We start from the raw sequence: 24,778 nt of genomic DNA, 5'->3' as shown, positions 1-24,778 counted from the left end.
CCATTGGTGTCCTGATCAATATGCAGATTCTTATTTGTATTTAAGAGACAGCCATCTATGAATGGTTTTTCTCTTCCCTGCTTTCAGTCTATTGTATATGGCAAGATCGACCCACAGATTTGGAAAGGGTGTTCACAACAGGGGAATAAAGTGAACATCTAACTACAAAGAAAAGGAGCTGAGTTTTATATTCCTACTTTTCTTTCTGTGAGATAGAAGCTTTGTTCTAAAGTCAGGTAAATCGAGCCCTTCATCAAACATTAATGAGTACTTTTAGTGTGTGTTGGGGATAACATCAGGCTCTAGGAATGCAGAAGTGATAAAGACAAGGGCTCTGTCATTCAGAAACAGTTTGCTAGAGAAGATAAGATATGTATCTAGGTCACCAGGTCTTAGGACAGCAACAGATCTTTGAGAGAATCCACAGAGTTCAGAAGACAGAGGACTCTGATGTGACTATGAAATTAGGTAAGTCCTTTGGGGTGCAAGGTGATGGGCTGGAAGTTCGGTTCTGTGTGCCAGGAGAAAAAGCAGGAACTTGCTCAGACTCTAGTCACAGATGGAAGACTATCTTTCCTCTTCATTCTATATTAAACTCAGAAGCATTCCTCAACCAATTTCCCATCCTGTGTTATCTCACAGGACTTGGGCAGTGTACTCATTTCTACGTAAGCTAGCCTGAAGGCTTCAGATTTCTCATCGATTGCTTACCCGGAATTCCCTTTGAAATGCACCACAGCTGTATACAGATGAGAAATCGTGCCTTGGGAATTATGAAATACCTCGATAGATCATCCACTCTATGACAGCCCTTCAATAATAAGTAGCCTAGAGCTTTCAGCTGGAGGATGTATAAAACAGCATCGTCATTTCTGGCCCCATAAAACCTCAGGCTCCTCTTAGGGTGACTTGTCTACTCATCTTCCTGGAAGGTAAGGCTATTTTGGAGTGAATAGGCACTTGGGAGTTATTTGTTTAGGCTTTGCTAAGGAGGTCTTGACCTTCTCTGTTGTCTCTCCCAGCAATTTGCTAAAGCAGGTAGGAAAGATTTGTAGCAGGGAGAAGGGTAGGGCTGGAAATCCATGCCAAGAAGCCTGAAATGAAATGAAATGAAATGAAATGAGACAGACCCACAGGGTCTAGAGGGAAGAAGAAACAGCAGAGACATACCACATAGGGTTGGAAAACAGGCCAGAACCCAATTAGTGCAAAAGCAGATGTGCTTGTTCTTTACAGTTGACTGTGGTGGGCATCAACCCTGGGGAAAGGGTCCTATCAGTTCAGCTAAGTTTGTTTCTTTTATAGGAGAGGGATAAGCTACTAGCTCGATAATTGACAAATTCTTAGAAATTCTCTCAGAATTTACTCCTGATATGTTCAATCCTTGAGACTACTGTTCTTCCTCCTGTGATAGTCTTCTCTGAGTGCTAATGCTGGCTCCACTGCTGCCAGCCTCATATATCTTGAGAAGAGTGACTTACACTTCCCAGTCTCTGATATTTCAGTATGTTTTTGTTTGTTTATTTGTTTGTTTTGTTTTCAGATTTAACGTTTTAGCTGAGCAATGTCACAGCAGAAGCCACAACTTTCAGAGCTGCCAAATGCTCCCATATATTCACCTCCTAAAGGCCCAAACCTCTCTTTGAGTACCTGTTCAACTTCTTGTGGGACTTCTTGTTCAGCAGGCTGTTCTTCCTACTCAAAAAGGCTGAGGCTCCAGAACACTGTCAGCCATAAGGAAATTCATCACCCACAACCTCGCTGTCTTAGGGGTAGTACCACCTACCACTGCAAAGAAGAAGAGTGCTAAGAAACTGGGCACAAACGAGGGTAAATAGCTACAACAACCTTTCCAGATAAACTCATGAATTTCACCAGGAAGGCCAGGCCCTCCACCTCTCTTGGCTAGAAAAACATTTCTTGTTTCTTTCTTTAGCCTACCCTTTCAGTTCAACAACAATAAAATTGATCATGGTGCATAACTGTGATTTCTGTGAGTTCTTGAGACCCTGATCAGAAGTGCAGAGGACCCTCAAGTGGGTTCTTCTCCTCTCAGGGACAGATTTCTGGGAATTTGTATTTCAGTTCTCTGTAGCTTCATAGCAATACATTCATGTAGAACACCTATTGTATACAGACCTTTGTATTTAAAGATGCATGTGGGATATTTGACTTTTTGCTAAGAAGTGTTATGGTCCAATGGGAGAAGTAGGGTATATTTCGGTTTAAATAACATGGATTAATAAAAATTAATGATTATTAAATTATGTATTTTTATGTTTCAAATATGTTTAAAAGAATTTAAATATAACAGATTATATTTAGAAACACATACAGACACACACACACACACACACACACACACACACACACACACACACTTATATGTATGCAATACCAATTAATGAGAAAGGAAGCCATGGATTTGAAGGGGAGTGGGAAAGGGCATTTAAGAGGGTTCAGACTCAACTTTAGAGGTAGAAAGGAGAAGGGAGAAATTGTAATTAAATTGCCATCTCAAAAATAAACAACAGCAATATCAGAAAGTAGCATTTAAAGGAAAAAAGTGAAGAAAAAGTGAAGATCAGCATGGAGCACCAGTGAGCACAATATTCTGAACTTCAGATAGCACACATCAACAGTTGTTTGTTACTCTTTGAGGGAGAGATGAGAAAAAGGAAGAACTTTGGGGATTGAGGAAAACAGACTTCGTGGGGTAAAAAGCTTTCAGCAGAACTAGGGATCTGAGGTGCAGAAGGAAGTGCCTTCCAATGGGGAAATCCAAAAAAAGCCAACACAAGGCAAAGTGGACCTGGGTCAACAGTGTAAGCATCAATGTCAACGCAGCTTGAGCTCCAGTAAAGATGACACACAGGAGTTTATGACCTCAATGCCTATGCTAAACCCACCAGCTAAGTTCACTGCTTTATCGTTATAAAATTCCAACTGCTAAAGTATCATTCTTCTGGGGGAAATCTGGGCGCAAGCCTAGGCCCTAGTAGCCTGGCTTTTAGGGGAGCCTTACACATTATAAGGTCCGGAGGCAGCTTCAGTTTCAGTTAAGTCTCATTTGAAGTTGAACTCCATGTGAAGAGTTTTCATTGATGTGCATTTCTCAATTATCTAATCCAATAGATTTTACTGACTATTTTCCAAAAATTAACATATCATTTCCAGTCTATAGGATGCTCATTTTTACAGCCATCCCCATGATGCTGCGAGCTGACTTTGTTATGACCTATATTCACATGCACATATGTGTCATAATTATGCATTATTATATATGTGTAATTGTACCTATAAAGGAGATGATGCAAATCTTTTGTTGTTAATGTGGGAGAATGAGAGAAGTGATAGAGCATTTGACAGAAATGTGTGAAGCCATGTGTCAAATCTGCAGTACTGAAAAAAGGAATTTTTAATGCTGATAAGCATAAATAAGATGATTAAGTTAAAAATAGTATCATTCTCAAAATAATTACAACTAGGAACTTCTTATTTATATGCTCTAACTTTTAAAATTGATACAATAGTATTCTTTTATAATACTCTATATTATATTGTGTAAAACTGAGTAGGGACTAAAAAGGTTCTCAGTAGCGCAGAACTCTTGCTGATCTTTAAAATGACTAAGTTCTGTTCCTAGTAGCCACATGAGGAGGCTCACAGCTTCCAGTACCTCCAGTTCTAGGGCACATAATGCCTTCTTCTGGTTCTTTCCAGCATTTACACATAAATGGCAAAAATGCACAGACATAAATAAATAAAATGAGTTTTTAAAAATAAGGAAATATGTGCTAGAGAAATAGCTCAGTGGTTAAGAGCACTGGCTACTATTGCAGATCTGAATTTGATTCCCAGCCCCCACATAGCTACTCAAAACCAACTGTAACTACAGATACTGCAGTGACTCCTACCCTCTGTCCTGGCGCCTGCTAAAATCAGGCATGCATGTGGTAAATGTATATATATGTATATGTATATATATGCATATATATACACACAAACATACACACACACACACATATATATATATATATATTCTAAGAAACACACATAAAATAATAAATAAATAAAACTCATTAAAACTTAACTATAAAACAGTAGCTGTCAGTGTCCGCCACTCTGACAAGTACCAGCCAACACCATGACATATGGCAGTAACTCACCATAACTACTTTTCTTTTCTTTTCTTTTCTTTTCTTTTCTTTTCTTTTCTTTTCTTTTCTTTTCTTTCTTTTCTTTTCTTTTCTTTTCTTTTTTAAAATTTTTTATTAGGTATTTTCCTCATTTACATTTCCAATGCTATGCCAAAAGTCACCCATACCCTCCCCCCCACACCCCTACCCACCAACTCCCACTTTTTGGCCCTGGCATTCCCCTGTACTGGGGCATATAAAGTTTGCATGTCCAATTGATATTAAGAGATATTAAGGAAAAGTAATTGTTGCTTCCTTTTATTTTTGTTGTTAGAGTTGGCATTCTGTTCTTGTGGCTGTCTTCTTTTTGGTTTGTTGAGGGATTACTTTCTTGCTTTTTCTAGGGCGTGGTTTCCATCCTTGTATTGTTTTTTTTTTTTTCTTTTATTATCCTTTGAACGGATGGATTCGTGGAAAGATAATGTGTGAATTTGGTTTTGTCATGGGATACTTTGGTTTCTCCATCAATGGTAATTGAGAGTTTGGCTGGGTATCGTAGGCTGGGCTGGCATTTGTGTTCTCTTAGTGTCTGCATAACATCTGTCCAGGCTCTTCTGGCTTTCATAGTCTCTGTTGAAAAGTCTGGTGTAATTCTGATAGGCCTGCCTTTATATGTTGCTTGACCTTTCTCCCTTCCTGCTTTTAATATTCTCTCTTTATTTAGTGAATTTTTTTGTTCTGATTATTATGTGTCAGGAGGAATTTCTTTTCTGGTCCAGTCTATTTGGAGTTCTGTAAGCTTCTTGTATGTTCATGGGCATGTCATTCTTTAGGTTTGGGAAGTTTTCTTCTATAATTTTGTTGAAGATATTTACTGGCCCTTTAAGTTGAAATTCTTCATTCTCATCAACTCCTATTATCTGTAGGTTTGGTCTTCTCATTGTGTCCTGGATTTCCTGGATGTTTTGAGTTAGGATCTTTTTGCATTTTGTATTTTCTTTGATTGTTGTGCAGATGTTCTCTATGGAACCTTCTGCACTTGAGATTCTCTCTTCCATCCCTTGTATTCTGTTGCTGATGCTCGCATCTATGGTTCCAGATTTCTTTCCTAGGGTTTCTATCTCCAGCGTTGCCTCACTTTGGGTTTTCTTTATTGTGTCTACTTCCCTTTTTAGGTTTTGGATGGTTTTATTCAGTTACATCACCTGTTTGGTCGTGTTTTCCTGCAATTCTTTAAGGGATTTTTGTGCTTCCTCTTTAAGGTCTTCTACCTGTTTAGCAGTGTTCTCCTGTATTTCTTTAAGTGAGTTATTAAAGTCCTTCTTGATGTCCTCTACCATCATAATGAGATATGCTTTTAAATCTGGGTCTATCTTTTCGGGTGTGTTTGGGTGCCCAGGACTGGGTGGGGTGGGCATGCTGCATTCTGATGATGGTGAGTGGTCTTGGTTTCTGTTAGTAAGATTCTTACGTTTGCCTTTCACCACCTGGTAATCTCTGGAGTTAGTTATTATAGTTGTCTCTGGTTAGAGCTTGTTCCTCAGGTGATTATGTTAGCCTCTATTAGCAGACCTGGAAAACTAGCTCTCTCCTGAGTTTCAGTGGTCAGAGTACTCTCTGCAGGCAAGATCTCCTCTTGCAGAGAAGGTGCCCAGATATCTGGTGTTTGAACCTGCCTGCTGGCAGAAGTTGTGAGCTACTCACCAGAGGTCTTAAGATCCCATGGAGGGTCCTGTGGGTACCTTGTGGGGGTCCGCAGACTCTGTGCCCAAGGTATCCCGGTGCTGGAGTGGACCGGAAGGGACTTGTGACCCTGATCAGGCCTGGTTTTCTCCATAACTACTTTTCTAATGTTCTACATTCATACTGTTTTTACCACTTTGAAATCAAGACAAAGAATAGTGAATATCTTGTTGGTGATTATTCAGTTTTAGAATACATCTTTAGAATTGGAATTCTAGAACTGTGGAAATTTCTAACTGATTTTTGAGAGATTGTGAAATGATTCCATTTAGGAAAATCATACTCTAGGAAGAGGGATTTCCTTTGTATAACAACAACGGTAGGTCTTTTGCTAAAAGACAATTTCTGTCAAAGTAGGAAAACTTCATAAAAAGAAGAAGTTCCTGGAAGACTTGACAAGTATCTAAGAAATTTGATTGTCATTAATATCTATTTTTTTAAAAGATAGATGCTGCTGGGCATGGTGGCACATGTCTTTAATCCCAGTACTTGGGAGGCAGAGGCAGGAGGATTTCTGAGTTTGAGGCCAGCCTGTTCTACAAAGTGAGTACCAGGACAGTCAGGGCTACACAGAGAAACCCTGTCTCAAAACAACAATAACAAACAAACAAACAAAATGCTAGATGCCTTCTCCTTTTGACTGAAGAAAAAAAAAACCACTTCATTTTGTGAACAGCAGTTTCCTACAAACATTGATGTGTTGCTGTTTAGATGTCTCTGTTTAGTTGACACATTTGTAAATGTTTCTGGAAAGAATCTATAAAATGAACAGTATCAGTGGTTAGGTGATTGTGTTTATCATATATAAGGTATAAAAACCTTTTCCCCTAAAATTTATTTCTAATCATCACTGAAGACAGACTTTTTCCAAATAACAGGGAAACAAAGTGTGGCAGAAACTAATTTTAACAAGAATGGTTCCTAATATTTCAGCCTATTCATGTTTCCTAGATAGTCCAGAGACTACTTGCTCTAGTCACACTGCTTACTTCAAATATTTGCACATAGCCATATACACATACACATACATGTACACATACACAAACTGTTTTGACATCATCAAATTCACTTCAAAACACTGATGGGAAAGAAAGCCAGTGGTTAGATGATCATTTTGATTCATAAATATTTGTGCCAGCTTCATAATTTTCTAAAATGTGTATATTCATAAGAAATGCCTGTATCACAGGTTATTTTCAGTATGTCAATAATATGGTTTCATTTTAATGTTGAAAGTACAGTATACCTCTGTTTTATACAAATGAGTAGATAACACAAATTTCTTATGTTTCACAATGTTTCTAATACAGATACAGATAAAACAGACAGATATGACACATAGATGGCCAATAGATAGATAGATAGATAGATAGATAGATAGATAGATAGATAGATAGTAGAGATCTATAGAAGAAAAACAGAAAGATTGAAAGAAGACAGACAGGCAGTAAGAGGACTTGAAATGCCCACATCATAACAGAATGTTAACTATGTCACTATGTGAGACAATGCATGTTAGTTAACTTGACTATATACTACTCAATATATATTTTAAAACAGATTGTATTTGATGAATGTATACAATGAGTATTTGCTGCTTAGAATAAATAAATATTCAAATTTACCAGTTCATAAGAACAACATATTGTTCTAGCATGGCAAGCTATTTACTTGTTCTTTTCTTTTTCTTTTTTTAAAATTTTGTACTAGTATCCACTTATCAGTGAGTACATATTGTGTGAGTTCCTTTGTGATTGTGTTACCTCACTCAGGATGATGCTCTCCAGGTCCATCCATTTGGCTAGGAATTTCATAAATTCATTCTTTTTAATAGCTGAAATTCCTAGCCAAATGGATGGACCTGGAGAGCATCATCCTGAGTGAGGTAACACAATCACAAAGGAACTCACACAATATGTACTCACTGATAAGTGGATACTAGCCCAAAACCTAGGATACCCACGATATAAGATACAATTTCCTAAACACATGAAACTCAAGAAAAATGAAGACTGAAGTGTGGACACTATGCCCCTCCTTAGAAGTGGGAACAAAACACCCATGGAAGGAGTTACAGAAACAAAGTATGGAGCTGAGATGAAAGGATGGACCATGTAGAGACTGCCATATCCAGGGATCCACCCCATAATCAGCTTCCAAATGCTGACACCATTGCATACACTAGCAAGATTTTACTGAAAGGACCCAGATGTAGCTGTCTCTTGTGAGACTATGCCGGGGCCTAGCAAACACAGAAGTGGATGCTCACAGTCAGCTAATGGATGGATCACAGGGCTCCCAATGGAGGAGCTAGAGAAAGTACCCAAGGAGCTAAAGGGATCTTCAACCCTATAGGTGGAACAACATTATGAACTAACCAGTACCCCTGAGCTCTTGACTCTAGCTGCATATGTATCAAAAGATGGCCTAGTCGGCCATCACTGGAAAGAGAGGCCCATTGGACACGCAGACTTTGTGTGCCCCGGTACAGGGGAACGCCAGGGCCAAAGGGGGGGGAGTGGGTGGGTAGGGGAGTGGGGGTGGGTGGGTAAGGGGGACTTTTGGTATAGCATTGGAAATGTAAATGAGCTAAATACCTAATAAAAAATGGAAAAAAAAATTTTGTACTAGATATTTTCTTCATTTACATTCCAAATGCTATTCCAAAAGTCCCCCCTCCCCCTGTCCTGATCCCTACCCACCCACTCCCACTTCTTGGCCCTGGCATTCCCCTATACTGGGGCATATAAAGTTTGCAAGACCAAGGGGCCTCTCTTCCAAATGATGGCTGACAAGGCCATCACACAACTAGTTCACTTTTTAGCACATTGCAACTTTTGTGTTCTCTGCTTAATATCTTGATTCATCCATTTTTCTAGAGAGTCCTGGGTTTGTACTTAATTCAAAAATATGTGGCAATGTGTAAATATTTGGAGAAATGAAAAAAGATATGTTTTCATTATTGCTAAGTCAGATATAGTGGTGCATATCTGTAATCTAAATAATGAGAGGTTTGACACAAGAGGATTACAAATTCAAGAGCTACTACTACTACTACTACTACTACTAAATGATGATGATGATATCAAGCATATTTCCAAGCACTGTACACATGATGCTGACTTAATTCTTACAGCAGCTTTATGGAGAAAAATAATTGACATCTTTGCTTTACAGATCAGTAACTAATGCAAGAAGTCAAGTGGAAGTTTATGCTCCACAGTTAATAGGAGATCGAGCCTGGATTTGAGACAAAATGATCAAATTACAGACATGTGAGCAGCTAACCTGTGCTCCCTCTTCTTCTTTAACCAGTCTCCAACATAAATACTGGGTTGATAAATAGTTGGCCTTGGGTTTCGTATTGACCCTGCTCACATTTGAACTCTCCACTTTAAGATGACTTCTATGAACATTTATCTCTCATTTGTAACACAAAAGAACATAACCAAACCAAGTAAGATATTTTATCTTGGACTTGCAGTTAATAAAATGAATTTTTGTAAGAATGAACTACATAAAAACTGTATTTTAAATGTATTATTAATACTTTTTAGTATCTGCTCATATACGCCTGTTGGGAAAAATTGTAGCAAAGGAAAACTTAAAAAGGGGTTGGGGAAGCTTCCTTAATGGCATAATAACTTCTCCTAATGGAAGCATTTCCATTAAAGTATCAAAGCTCACTGCAAGGCATAAGAACTTGATCAGATAATCACACTTGATGTTGGCTCAGGACTCTCTAAGGATGAATAGTTTGAAAAAGTCATGTGTTTTGTACATATTTCAGCTATCCATGAAATTCTCCAAAGGAGCTCAGAGGAAGATAATAGGAAGCAGCAGAAATGCCATCTGAATGTTCTAAAGTCTGGTTATGTCCCTGCTGTATAGAACACTGAGACTTTCTGAATCAGGCAGAATTACCCAGAAAGTATTTTTTTAAATGCATACACTTAATTTTAACTCCTTGGAGATTATACTCTAACAGGTCTTAGTTGGGGATGGAGGATCTGCATTTGAAATAACTTCCTCCTATGGCTCATGAGCAACCAGATGTGGAATTCCTAATCTGTTACAGAGCCAAGATGGAGGCTGAAAGTTCAGCATCTCTAGTCTAGGCAGTTTCTTACTTGGAACCTAGAAACCGATATATATATATATATATATATATATATATATATATATATATATATATATATATATATATATATATAAATGTGTGTGTGTGTGTGTGTGTGTGTGTATGATTTTGAACTTTGTAATATTCTAGTTTTCATAGGCAGTAAACTCAGCTCAGCACTGTTAAAAGAGGAAAATAAAATATGGGGAATATAGGTATTTAATACAGAAAAGTGAGGATGTGGGAGGTTCTCCTTGTGTGAACCACCATATCTGAGAATATAAATACAAGCTCAGAATGACAGGACAGAGAATTTTCAAAACCCAAGCAACAAGCCTGTTGCTTTGTAATGTTTGTCTTTTGTTCTTTGGAGTATAGAGTCTGGCTATAAAGTTGGTCAGTTCAAGGTAACACTGCTTTTCCAAGTGGAAATACATTTTAAAGAGGGGACAATGGGCAGATGAATCCTCTTCCTTATATTCCTTTTAAAACATACTCATTGTAGGATATCATTTGGTGCAGTAGAGAAGTCAATTGTGAGGCCATAATTGAGGGATAATAATAACCAAGGGAAATTATCAGTTTAGCAGTCTTCATAAAAGGCAGGGATGGAGACAGCGATCTTCTTATCTGAGTGGGAGAAGCTCACATTTTTACATCAGCACAAGAATGGAGTTTCTTGGGAATATGCCCTGCTGCTCTAGGTGGTGTAGTCTCCTTTCTTGAAAAATTTGGAATGCCTTCTTAGGAGCTTTGCCTGGAAGAAAATTAGAAGCAGAGTGAAGGCAATATCTTCATCCCTTCTTGTCTTGGGAATAACAAGCACCGTTTGGTAGTTATATCCACACACACACATTTTTCTAATAGTTCATTTTAGCTATTTATTGCCTGCTTCCAAAGAATGACTCAAGGTAAGCACAGAAGTCAGGATCTAAAGAGGAGATAATTATATTTACCATAAAGACAAAGGGACAACACAGCTGTTCTTACAGAGAAGACAGATCAGAAGTCATGTCGATCCTTCTTGGACCTAGGGCAGCTCCAAGCATAAAACTTTCAAAATTATCTTAGAAATCAAGAGACAAACAGCAATACTCATTTGGCACTGAGGCTCCAAAAACACAAAAGTCATTCAGATAGCCAGTCTCCAGTCCAGGAGCATGTTTCCATTCAGATAGTCTCTGTACTAGGTTCATATTCTAAGGATCATGTGAAAAACACAGATGCTTATAACTATAACTTTGACTTACAGATCCAGATCACAGAATTTTGTATACTATATGGTTGTGGGTACTTAGTTTTATTTGTTTTTCTCACTATTTTTTAGCATATATATTATAAATTATATCTCTCTTATATAATGTTTTTTCACATGATTTTAAACTGCATATTATACATATATATGTTTATAATTACACATATACATAGTTTGTCTCATACTATTTTAACTACTATATATATTTATAATTATATATAAAATGATTTTCTCACATGACTTAACTACATGTTATATATATATAACTTATATATATATATTATTCCATATATATTATATGGAATGCATGTTTTCTCATACTATTTCTAAATTAACTATGCATATATATGTATGTATATTTGTATAATATATATAATAGTTGTTGTACAGACATAGACTACACTTATTTATCATTATATACATGGTATATGTGATATATATGTATATATATATATATAAAATCACCCAGCCTTCTTCAGTGTTGATGTTTGTACTGAATGTCTGTCATATCTTTAAGCTATGTTATACAGGTAGAGTAATGTGACTGGATTTTAAGTCCTTTTCATAAAAGTGATGGGAAATTATTATGCTGAATAAATCTTGTCCCTTCTTCTCCCTGTGAGACCCATGAGTCCTGGACATTGGTTACAGATTATGGCTATCTTGTGCCAAAGAGACACACACTGAACTTCAAATGTGCTTCCTGTTCTTCTAGCTTGTGGGAGGCTAGAAATTTCAAAGGCTGACCCACCACTCAGGCTAAAGAACGATCATTGTTTCTGCTCTTTCATCACTTAGGGATTAGCTTGATAAGAATCTCATGCATGCAGATGCTAGCCTAGCTTGTACCTCACCCTTCTATTAAAGGAAACACCCAAACCAGATAGGAATCTATAACATTCCTGAGTCCTTAGGCAGGCAAGGTAGTAAGGAAGTGTACAGGCAGATGAAGAGTGGAGTTGGAGAATGTACCAGCCATGGCCAGAGAGACTTTGACCAAGCAGAGACTCTCCTTAAATTCTACGCCTATCCCCTTTCCATAAAAGCTCATTAGTAAAGAACTCTTCCCAAACCTATCTCTGGTTTAAACCTGCAAACTGCCTGTTTGCTACACAGTCCAGCTTTAAGCAGTGAAATGGAGACTCTGGTAATCATTCTAAAATGAAAATCTGGTCATGGTCCTTCTCACCTTGCTTGGATAGTGAGAGATGGCCCGTTAACTCTAGTCTTGTTTTTAAGAAGCATTATTAAGTAGCATGTGTAAATCAGGTAAAGTTATCATTAATTGCTCTGAGTAAAGCAGGGGGTGGGTACAAGGCCTATATTTTGTCCTTCTGTGGTTTTCCTGCCAGACAACATAAATAAAGATTAAGAATTAATGGCATTTTAGAATAGAACTCATACTTCTGAGACTTTATCAAATTAACTCATATTATCACAGTACAACAGCTCTTAAGATTTCAAGTTTTAACCTCATGTTACAGATTATTTTTTTTAAATATGTGTGTGCTCTCTCTGCATATATACCTGCATGGCAGAAGAAGGCTTCAGATCCTGTTGTAGATGGATCATTAGCCACCATATGGTTTCTGGGAATTGAACTCAGGGCCTCTGAATGAGTAGCCAGTGTTCTTAAATACTGAGCCATCTCTCTAGCCCTAGCCCTTTTCATGCTCAAAATATGTGAAATGACATATGAGGGGTTTGAATACCAATGTTATGACACTAAGGTGTATGGTTTCCCAGCTTCTTTTCCACATAAAGCCATGAAGCTGAGGCAACAAACAATTGCAGAAGTATGTGTGTGTGTGTGTGTGTGTGGGGGAGTAACCATCAGAAGACCTGATGGTTAAACAACTTTCACAGCAGAGTTCCAGGAAATACATGGCAGAAGCCAGGAATCTTCAGGGTAAAACTACACAACACAGCTCATAAAGCTCTGCCTTCTATCTGAACAACCATGGTGTCATGTTTTCTTCTTTTACTCCCAATATTGTTATGATCCCTTTTTCCTGGACAGACTAAGCTTATACCCATCTTTTGCTATGCCTGTGTTCTTCTCATCTCAATCCAGAATACCAGCTTCTCCCTCACCCACAGTGAACCCCATGCCATTTAATAAGATCATCTCTTGTGGAAAAACCACCAGTAGTTTCTGCCTTTGGGCACACCCTCTCCTCCCCTATGCTGATGTCTGTAATGCATATCTGTCTATGCCTGTGCTGAATCAGCATCACAACTTCACATACTATAGAAACTAGAGGAACATAGCTCTTGGAATTAGAGCACCAGGATTTGAATTATACTTGTGTTTTTTGAGCAAGAAGAGAGTGGGTTAAATTTAGATATTTTTTATTGGTATGAGATGATTGACAATAAGAAACTTCCAGTTATTGTGCAGGCTACAGGATGAATAGGAGATTAAGAATACATTTCATTTCTCTTTATCTTTCTCCTATCACCTCATTTTTACCACTAATAAGAAAAAAGCTTAATATTTGAGGTTATGAAACTCTGTCCATATAGTCAAATCACTATAATTAAAGTGATGCTTTGAAAGCTTTTATAAGAAATAAATAAAATAAGATAAAATAAATAGAAAAATAGAAGAAAACTTTTGTGTGGTTTTCTATTATTGAATCAGTAATTCATTGATAGTTAGATCAGTATAATATATTACTTTCCAGCTGTTTAAAATAACTTGCAATATTTTAGTGGGGGTTATTGCAGAGAAGGAGCATAATTGGCTTATATCTATGGGTATGGGGTATCACCCATAACTCACCACCCTCCTATCCAGGATAGGCACAATTCAGCAAGAATTAGGTAGATACACAATACCATTTGACAAAACAAAGCAACCTGTTAGTAATCTTCTCTAATAACAAAGATGAACAGAATATCAATATGAAGTTTCTTCTGCACACTGTCACTGCCCTTAAATTATTCTATACCCATACATACTTACCAGCTATTGTCTCTCCCCTAACAAGAAGCATATAACCATTCATATTTCAGCTGTATGTTCAAAAGGAAAACCAAATCAGAAAAAAAATTAAGATGAGGCCTGTGTGTTAGCTTTCTGGAACTCTTACTAATAAATGAAAACAGACTTGAAGACTTCTATGAGCTTACCTGGTCTGATTATCTCTGAATCCCAAGAAAAGTAACACAGCTGGAACCAAACTCCTTCAAGGTCCTTGTTGCTGACCAACACCAATGACTACAACTTCCCAGCAGCTTCTCACACCTATCCCAAATTCTTGATGCTGACCTGGCCTCCAAGATGCTCTCTGTCTCTGTCTCTGTCTCTGTCTCTGTCTCTGTCTCTGTCTCTGTCTCTCTCTCTCTCTCTCTCTCTCTCCCTCTCTCTCTCTCCTCTCTCCCTCTGTCTCTCTCTCTCTCTCTGTCTCTTTCTTTCTCTCTGTCTCTCTGTATCTCTGTCCCTGTCTCTTTGTCTCTCTGTCTTTGCCTCTGTCTCTGTCTCTGTCTCTGTCTCTGTTTCTCTCTTTCAAAGAGTAAAAGAAAGGAACACCTTGGCCTCAGCTCATCAAAACTCTCATCAGTTCACTGAACAACAGGTATTGTAAAGTTACTGGGCCTAAAGAGATATGATATTTCATTCTAAGAAGAATGTCAATTGCTGAAAAATAAACATGGTGATATGGAACACTGAATATGCTACAGGGGTATTATACAGGATAAGTAAGACAATCCAAGTTCAAGATACACAGAAAAGTCTAGGGAAAGGCATCACAAGAGACAAAGGGCTACCTTTCTAGTGTGGCACAGAAAGTCATCAAGGAGAGTGACCTTGGAGACAGAGCTGGAAGCTGATGCACTTCATTTTATAGCAACACTACACAGAAGAGGCAGCCTTGTTCATCTCAGAGGAGAAGGGGCATGCTAATTTTATGATAATATCCACCTGCCAAAATTCTTTGATGATTTTGTTTTTATTTTAATAGCAATTAAACATAGCAGGGTGAATTCACTGAAGGTTGAAATGTTGTCTGCTGTGTACTGACAAGCTAGAGAAACAAACGTTTGTTAGTTAAAAACAGAAGGTTGAAAGAGTAGGCTAAGGGAAACAAAAAACAAAAAACAAAAACACCAACAGGTTTGGGAGTGGCATGTGGAAATAAGGAGGTTCCTGGGCAGGGAGAAAGGAGATCACAATGAATGCACATAGGCAAACTGGAAAGAAGTTCTTTGAATACAAAACAGATGCCTGGGTCTGTAGTCAAGATTTGGGATGCAGAATTTCCAGAGCAAACGCTACACAGACTTGGAACTTCTCCTTCCTGTCTCTCAGTACCTTGGTTTGTGTGTAGTGGGAGCAGTAACCATCATCTTTTCCAGAAAGGTCTGTCACTGTATTGCTCAATGTTCTTGGTGCTTTTGTTATCTGAATCAAATCTACAGGTTCCCCACTAGTGATCCTAAGTGCTCTTGTTATTGGTCCCAAACTTAGTGAAGCCATCAGTTCGCTTCTGCACCCTGAGCTGGCCTAGCATCTGTGGATTTCAATTTGCTGCCCATCTGCTTTGGGTTCTTGCAGAAAGTATAACTTCCATCTAGTGCCCAAGCTTTTTTCTTATAAACATCCTTGTAAACTACGATTTACTCCCCTTTATGGAAATAGTAACAAGGCTTTTGGAGAGAAGAGATGGCCTGGGAAGACACTCATAAGGAGCTGGTAGTGACCCAGAGTGACACAGTGACAAAATGACAGAGCCACTAGCATGTGGGTTGTTGTCATCATAGCCACCTGATCAGCAGACAGCTTTCACATCATCCATGCCTCATTCTGAGTTTGGAGCAGTAGATGTATAAAAGACTTCTACTCGTAGGGTTTCCTCAGTTCCATTGCTTGCCTGATATTAAGAGACTAAGGTGAGTCCTCTTACTGATCTAATGGCTATTTGAGGGATAAATGGGTTGTCTATGGCCAAGCTAAATGATACAAGCCAGTCCAGAATGGAGAATGAGCAACAGCCAATGGGTAATTTTAGGCACTCAAAATTATGAAGACAAATCAAAAATACCATCCCAGAAAGGGCAAATGTTTTCTAGAGATTGGGGTGATGGGAAAGCACGGAGATAAGGAAACTATTGGAGGACAACAGTAGCCATACTGTACTGAAGAATAGAAATTAGCCAGAACCCACAACACAGCAAACCAAAGCAAAGGGAGACTGAGGAGGAAGGTGATGTAATGATCCACTTGGCCTCAAAGTATGGTAAATGTCCAAAGTAGAGCATAGGAGAAAAGCTAAAATAAGGTTTGGAAGACCAGCAGTACTTCAAGCACTTGAAGTAAGAGTCTTAGGACTGTGAGCAGGCTTACCTAATTTTGACTTACCCACTGCTGGTCTTCTTTCATATCAGGAAACCAGAGCTTCTCTGTTATAATGACATAGTTTCTAGACTCACAGATTTTGTTACAGAGCTTCAGGCTTCATAGAAAATATCAATGCAAAATAATTTGTATTCACCAGGATCTCAAAATGTCTGTATGTTTCCCCCTTCAGGATATTTTAAGTTTGCCCAAGATGTCCTCCCAGCAACACCAACAGAAGTGCAAGCTCTCTGCTAACTGTCCACCCAAGTGCCCCCAACAAGGTCCCCAGGTTCCTACTTCATGTCTCCCTCTCAGTGCCCCACCAGCTCCTGCTTGCTGTGTTTCTACCTGCTATATTTCTGGTTTGGGAAGCAGCTGCTCTTTAATATCTCACCGATTTCCTCGGTTCTACCTCCGCCAGCCTCAGAGTTCTGAGTGTCCTGAGAAAGAGGCTGCAGAATGTTCGAGCTGTTGCCACAACCCTGGAAACTGTAGCTAAACTGCATCCCTCGAGAAAACAAAGAACATGGCCCAGGATAAGCTTTGAAATGATGCTCTTCTTCACTCAGTCTTCCTCCCTGTCCTGAAATAGTTGCATGGATAATGGGCTCCTTTACTTGTTAAGGAACTGAGGCCTCCGAGCATTGGACCTTGTACAAGGCAAAGAAGAACTGAAGGTGAAAGACAACTGTTTCCTGAAGCCTTATAAGCACACAGAACAGAAATAAAGCTTCTCTCTTATGGTACCATTAGCTTGCTGGTGTTTATTGATTTTCCCAGTGGAGCCTGAATTGATCTGCCTTGATTCCTTAGCCAGATACCACAATGACCCTGCCAAGCCAGAAATTTCCTTCCTGAGAGAACCAGAGCCTGAGCTCTTTGGAGGGCTTTTTGTAGGAAAGATCCTCAGGAAAGGTGTGGGAAGATGTTTTCAGAACACAAATGGCCCAATATTACTAATGCTTATGCTGCTGCTGCTGCTGCTGCTGCTGCTGCTGCTGCTGTTGCTGCTACTGAGCTGTCCTTATGTACAGTGGACATTCTGGTGCTCAGACCCTGGGTGAGACTGTATGATGCCCAAGAAGGAGATGGCACAGGGACATTTATAGTTCTTAGACCTTAGTTAAAAAATCATGAAAAGAAATTCTGAACATAACCATGTAACTGAGTGACCACTGCATATCTCCACACAGAGACCAGAGTCAGTGAAGATCTGTACAGTGTCCAGTTAGAAAGACACTTTTGAGACTTGGTGTGGATGCTCACACATGGTTGTGGTGAAGTGGACCCATACCACCAGACAGAACTGGCAAGATCAAAGCAGATTTTTTTTAAAAATCCTGGTAAATCTCAATTAATAATGGTAGGCATTAGAATCAGCTCCGACTCAGACTACCTGTCCTGGAACATGTGACCACAACACCTCACTAAGAGAAACATGACAAGTGGTCACATTCCATAAAAACCTAGAGTTCTGCAGGCTAATGAGGTATCTAGATAGTCCTGGAGTGTTAAGCAGATGAACTTCCCTTACTGGGCATCCCTTCCTGCAGAAGATATTCACTCTCTGGTTCACTCTGAGTAAGATGTGTACATTTTCATCTGCCATGAACAAAACAGTTTGGATAAACAAGGACTGTCTCTTTCATCATCAAGGATACCTGCTTGGGTTGAGGCCTTTGTCATAGAGAGCCCAGCCTAGATCTCCTTTAGAAGACCTTTCTTCCAGCCTCTCCATACTTTAGTACTCATTTGGAGCTAAACCATACTACCTTGTTCTGGGCTCAGTGCAGGCAGTGGACCCCGGTCCCAACACCTCAAAGTCCCCAGTGGTGTCTGGGCACACAGGAGTTTGAGAACCACAGCACCTGTACCAGATCTCTCAGTTTCTCACCAGGAAGAATACGAACTGGGACCCCTATACTAGACTGCATTTTGCCTTCCCTAAGTGACAATCTGGCAGTGCTCTGGTTCCCAATGGCAAGGCAGACTTGCAACCTGTCATCCCTGTGTTTTGCCTCCCATAAAGCAGTGAGGCAGAAGCTGCAGTCTGACACATAATAGTCTCTTTTCCTATTTTATTCAAGGGGACAGATGTCATGGGTTTAGGAAAATATTCTCAAAGTACTGTCCTTTCCAATCCAACAGTGGTCCACAGGCAAAAGCAGTGATCTTCCCAGTCCACCCTCTGGGACTATTTCCTAGTCTCAATGTTGAAACAAACTGGTGTCCATAAGGTTGGTGAGAGAGAGTCTCTATATATGAGAGACTCTATACCATGCCAACAATTATCTATACAAAATTAAGTGATAATTTTAACCATAAGTGTTGCAGAGAATAAGGCATTGTGATCAATAAATTACAGGTGATTTTTTTCATTAACATACAATATACAGTTGAGAAAATAGGGATAATTCATGTGAGAAAACTAGAAAGACACTAACAGATTATCTGAGTCCAGAAAACATGACCTTTAACCTGGGCACTAATTTACAGGCAGAATTTCTAGATATAGTCAGTTTGATGCATATTGTCTAATGGATAGGGAAACTTTATTAATATTATTTTTTTATTGTCAACATTATCATAAATTTGAGATATATTCAATATTTTTAAATATTTCATTATCCCTAAACAAATTTATCTATATCTGATGTGTTACAAAGAAAATCCCTCTTTATCAACTTATAGTCAAAGTATGTTGTTTGTATTTCTCTAACAACCAAAAGTATTAAAAATTAAAAATTTAAATGTCATGTATGCCATGTATAAATGGCTTTAGAAATAATTTTTACAGAAGAATAAAGTAATAAAATCTAATTTTCATCAAGAAAAGACATATGCTTTTAATTTTTAATGAATCTACACAGGTCTTACTTTAATAATTTAAGTATATTATAATGGAATGCAAGAAAAAACTGAAAAGTGGGACAAATAAAAATATTTCTATGGGTCATTTTGGTCACTTTTCGGTGTTATATAGAATTTCTTTTGGGGTGAAATTTTCTGTAATGAACTAAACCTTCAGTAGGCCCTGGGGGTCAACAATGTTATTTAGAAAGTATTAAGGATAGCTCTGTTAGATACCAGACCACAAGAGGGCAGTAATGAGTTACATATTTGGCATGCCATTTTTCATTAACATATAATATACAGTTGAGAAAATAAGATGAAGCCCCCAACCCATTTGCAAGCTAAACAGGATGGCATCCAGCACCTTGTCTTGAAATTTGAGGACAGAGACAAAATCCACAATGACAATGAATACTGCTTTGGTTTAGCTTAAAGTTTTTCTTTTTTTCTTTTTCTTTCCTTTTTCATTTATTCTTCTCTCATACAATATATCACAACCACAATCTTCTCTACTTCCAGTCTTTCCAGTTCCCTTCCTTTATCTCCCCTCTTCCCCAAATCCACTCCTCCTCCATTTCTCTTCAGAAAAGAGCAGGCTCCCCAGTGATATTAACGAAGCACAGCATAAGAAGATGCAATAAGCACAGGAACAAAGCCTCATAACAAGGTTGGATAGATCAACCCAGAAGAAGGAAGGGTTCCAAGGGCAGGCAAAAGAGTCAGAGACACATTCTTCCCCTCTCTTAGGAGTTCCACAAATATCCCAAACTAAGCAACCACATCATGTGTGCTGAAAACCTAGTATGAACCCATGCAGGCTGATGATAGTCATTCCAGTCTCTGTGAACCCCTGGGAACCATGCTTTCTTTGGGTCGTGTTCTGTTACCTTTCCTCTCCCTCTAGCATAGGCTTCTCTGAGTTCCACCTAATGTTTGGGTGAGGCTTTCTGGGATAATGCAATTGAAAATTTTTATAATTTGCAAAATGTTGTATGATATTTCCAATAAATTTAAATTTTATTAAAAGTAGTAAATTAATGAGATAATTTAAATATTGACTCACTGAGCTTTTTCAGTAGAGTCTTCAGAACTATGGGTCTAAGGTGTCTCTGCAGTGGGTTCAATCGGGATATAGAAACCATGGATGCAGTTAAACTAAGGAATTTTAATGTAAGAATTACTAACAGTAGGAAAAACAACTATAAGATATGAGAAAATGGCTGAGAGAAAATAGCCAAAAAGAGAGACATGGAAGGGCTCATACTCTATTGGCGTGTGGCTCAGCCAACACCAAGCAAAGACACTCTATAGTTTAGCTAGATCCCAGGCAGATATAGAGATCTAGGCAAAGAGTAAGTAAGCTTCGTGAGAGCAGGGTAGCAAGAAGACATTATATTTTTGATGTCTGGGCATAAAGTCCATGTAACGGTGGAAACAGAAAACTTTTGGAACAAGGAGGTTTGAAGAGGTGTCACAGCTCCAATTGGACACTCTTTCTGTATAAGTGGCCAGCTGGATACAGTCAGAACCTGTGCAGGTAGAAAAGCTATGAAAAGGTCACCCTCATTAGGTGGATGAAAGGAACAAGTCCAGTCTCATATTTACTCTATTGCACAGAGATCTGCCATCAGAAAGCCTCTCACTTTTAGACGGCTGCTTCTAATTTTTTTTTTTTTTTGTACAGTGTTGCTATATAACCCTCTATCCAGAATGCTTTACATCAGTTGTATTTAAAGAACAAATGTTTCTCAGAATTCTGTTATTTACCATAGAGTATATATGTACACATTAATTTAGCAGTAAGATAATATAATTGACAAAACACTATCATTTATATTCATATATACAAAGCCTCAGAGACTTTTTGAAATTCATTTGTCAGATACATCTATTCAGGGAGGACAGTTGCTTCCCCTTCAGGATGTTCAAGGATCACATTTTCCACCAGGAGGCAGCACAGCTAAGTGAGTAGTTAATAATCACATGTTCTTTCTCAGCATCATTACCCTGAAGGGTAATCTTTACGTCCTCATATTGCTGAGGCTCACTGGATCCAAGGGAATATAGAGCATCTCTGGTTACCTTCAGGAATCAATGTTTTTATAGCTTAGACCCTCCAGAGTAGAGGTCAGAGTTGAATTGGGAACCTCTGTGAGGCACGAATCTCTTAATCCTAGAATCAAATCATGACCAAGAGGATACAGTCTAATGCCAGTAGAGGACTGTTGAGAGTTTGAGTCAAAGTCTGAAGCTCTAGATTTGGTTATAGTTCCCCTGGGGAGACACAGGAGATCTGTTACCCCATTTCAGGCCTTTTCAGGCACTGTGTACAAGATAGTTGACAGTGTGGAGAATAAACTCATATCAGCATCCAGGGAGAAAGGAAGAGCAACCAGAGCACTTGCTGGGAGGTGATTCTGCTTAGTCAGCACATTTGTCTTTCCCTTGACTGTTAAAGAAAGTTGTGTAAAAGTAGCTTTGGGTAGCTGCCTACTCAAAACAATACTTCTACAATATTAATAATGCAGCAACATGTCTCTGAGTTTGAAACCTCACCTGAAGTGTCTTCCTCAGGAAACCATACATCTCCCAAAGTAAAGGCTTGTAGGGAGGGTCCATGACAGACATAGGCCAACAGTGCATCTGGACTAACCCAGATGGATCATTCATCTCTGTGGACAATGAAAAACAAGTTGAACAATTGGAAGGAGCCTCTGGACCAGCGGTCATATTTCATCTCCAGACATTCTCTAGGAGAGTCCTGTACTTTCACCTACCTGAGACAACTGACCCCCTCCTCCTGCTTGCTGATTGACCCTGGATGCTCTCAGAAGACATTAGAAATAATTTGCTATCTTGGCTTGCATGGCAGCCATGCAGGTACACTTAGTATTCTTAGTGTGCATTTATTAGAGTTCAATAAAACTATAATAAACACATCACTGAACTTTTAATATGTTGAGGAAGATTCCTTAATATAAGAACCACAAGTAGGAACCATAAAGTGTCTAGTGGACATTTCAGTGCAGTATAAAGTTATTATACTTAAAAAAATGGGATCTTGGACAATGAGCATACAGATATATTAATATAACACATTAGGAAGGTTAAGAGCTGGACTCAGCTCTATCTATACATAACGCACACACACATGCTCATGCACACTAAGCACACTCTAAGTACACACTAAGCACACCTTAAGCACATCCTCAAATCTGTGAAGAAAATTAGTTTATTACATAAGTAATGTTGTCACAATAGATAACCATATTTTTCTGAAATAAGAGGAGTATTTATAGGATTAAAATATTAAAAATATTGTTCCTTAAGAAATTCTTAGAATAATTTTCTATAGTTTTAAAATATATATAGTTTATAAAACAAAAATAAAAAGCTATACTTTTAAATATGAACATTTCTGTCTTACTGAAAGCTAGCAGGATAAAGACATAACACACATTGAAAGAAATTTTACATATGAATATAACATGAGCAGCATAAACCATAGTAAGATTTAAAATTAATTAAAATGTACAACTAAATATTTGTTCTGAAGAAAATATTGTAGTTTTGCTATAGATAAAATGCACAGCAGTGAGAACCTTGTAGTGAATCCAGCCTTCCCCTCACACTTCAACTTTTGTATCACCTGCCAGTACCCACAAGCACTCTCTACGTGGGAACACACTGGTATCTCTGGCCTGGAAATCAGGCAGGCATGAGATATTCACACCCCTTCCTGTTCTCTATTGCAAATTACCCAGTCTCATGCCCAGACCCTTAACATACCATTTGCAGGGCCTTGTCCTTCTGCTCTGCTTCTGCTCCTTGGGAACTCTATTTTATTTCATGGCAGACACAACTTTCCTCAACCTTGAAGATACTTTTGGTTTCTTGCTTCTTTGTAGCCATTCACTGTTTCTTCACGTAGGCTGTCAATAACCCAAGAAACACATTCTACATGGCACGCCCCATGGTAACACCTGGCAGAGGATAAGAAACATTTCCTAATAGGCAACCCACAGCCATCACATGCTCTAAAGATCAAGTGAGGGCAACAGAAACCAAGGAAAATAATATCTACCCAAGAAAGACATGAACAGATATCAGCCCCTACAATCACAACCATCTTTATCTCAGATTTCCAGGAATATGCACAAAAACATAATCATTAACACCATGACAATATGTCTGTACCACAACACAGAAACCAATGACTGTAGCCCTAAGAAATACAATATAGCTGGAGCACAAGAAAAAGACTTCAAAATAGTTATGAGCATGCTGAAGGACCTCAAAGAAGACATGAATAAATCCATTAATGAAGTCTGTGAAAACACAAAAAGAGGAATTAAATGATGAAATGGTTCAAAAAGATAAAAGTAAGAACAGAATCACTAAAAGAAACTCAAACTAAGGTAAACCTGGAAATAAAAGATTTAGAAAGCCAAGACAAACAAAAACTCAGCAGTAAGGCTCATCTAGAGTACAAGAGATGGAAGAAGGAATCTCAGGTATTGAAGACATAATAGAGGAAGGGATACATCAGTCAAAGAAAATTTCAAATCTGAAAAATAATTACAAAAGTTCTAGGAAATCTGAGACAATGTGAAAAGAGAAAATCTACAAATAGTAGAAATAGAGGAAGGAGAAAACATTCAGGTCCAATGAACAGAAATTATTTTTTAAAACTTTATTGGAGAAAATTTTTTCTAACCTACATATGCAGTTGCTTACTAATGTTCAAGAACTGTACAAAAAACTAAATACATTAATAGAAAAAGAAATTCTCCACAACACATAATAGAACACTAAATGAACGAATATTAAAAGTTGAAAGGGGAAAAGACCAAATAACCTATATTATAAACCCATTAAAATAACACCTGATTTCTCTGTGTAAAGTCTAAAAGCCAGAAGGGCCTAGATGAATGTTCTATAAATCTAAGAGAAAACTGATGCCAGCTCCGATAACCACACCTGGAAAAACTTTCAATCACAATAGATGGAGAAAGAAAAACATAATGATGCAACCAAATTTAAGCAGTATCTAACCACAAATCTAGCTCTATAGAAGTTACTAGCAAAACAAAACAAAACAAAACAAATCAAAGCAAAACTTCAACCTAAAGAGGTTACCCACACCTAAGGAAACCCAAGGAATAAATTAATCCCAGACTAGCAAATCCAAAGAACAGACCAAGCCCATACCATAACAACAAAATAAAAGGAGTCAACAAACATTTCTCATTGATATCTATCAAGATCACTAGCTTCAATCCCTGTTAAAATGACAAAGAATAACAGATTGGATTTGAAAATAG

At 38.2% G+C, this 24,778-nt stretch overlaps 1 protein-coding gene and 1 long non-coding RNA gene across 8 annotated transcripts in view; one reads left to right on the top strand and one right to left on the bottom strand.

Annotated features, from left to right (window-relative positions):
- The window catches only part of Gm35639, a 72,727-nt gene that overhangs the window by 24,485 nt on the left and 23,464 nt on the right, over positions 1-24,778 (bottom strand). For 3 of the 5 annotated variants that reach the window (XR_867457.3, XR_003954516.1, XR_003954515.1), the window contains exons 4-6: positions 23,244-23,437; positions 22,011-22,126; positions 1,651-1,788 (exon numbers count right to left, since the gene is read on the bottom strand). This is a non-coding gene — a long non-coding RNA (predicted gene, 35639). Of the gene's footprint in view, positions 1-1,650; positions 1,789-10,115; positions 10,760-22,010; positions 22,127-23,243; positions 23,438-24,778 lie in introns of those variants that run through there. The other 2 variants (XR_003954517.1, XR_867455.2) reach the window with 2 other exon arrangements.
- Positions 403-17,242, top strand: Lce6a (late cornified envelope 6A). Of its 3 annotated transcripts, XM_006502319.3 has the most exons (4): positions 403-468; positions 643-932; positions 1,544-1,830; positions 16,792-17,242. In XM_006502319.3, exon 3 carries the CDS (start codon positions 1,565-1,567, stop codon positions 1,808-1,810), a length of 246 nt encoding a protein of 81 aa, XP_006502382.1. In that variant the 5' UTR covers positions 403-468; positions 643-932; positions 1,544-1,564; the 3' UTR covers positions 1,811-1,830; positions 16,792-17,242. The 3 variants fall into 3 exon arrangements, with proteins under 3 accessions (XP_006502382.1, NP_001159644.1, XP_006502383.1); NM_001166172.1 differs by lacking the exon at positions 16,792-17,242 and having other exon boundaries at positions 1,544-1,978; XM_006502320.2 differs by lacking the exons at positions 643-932; positions 16,792-17,242 and having other exon boundaries at positions 424-468; positions 1,544-1,977.

Source organism: Mus musculus, chromosome 3 (assembly GCF_000001635.26).
Source record: "Mus musculus strain C57BL/6J chromosome 3, GRCm38.p6 C57BL/6J".
Classification (NCBI taxonomy): Eukaryota; Metazoa; Chordata; class Mammalia; order Rodentia; family Muridae; genus Mus; species Mus musculus.
The sequence above is the reverse complement of the archived record's forward strand: the minus strand, read 5'-3'. Positions and strand labels throughout refer to the sequence as shown.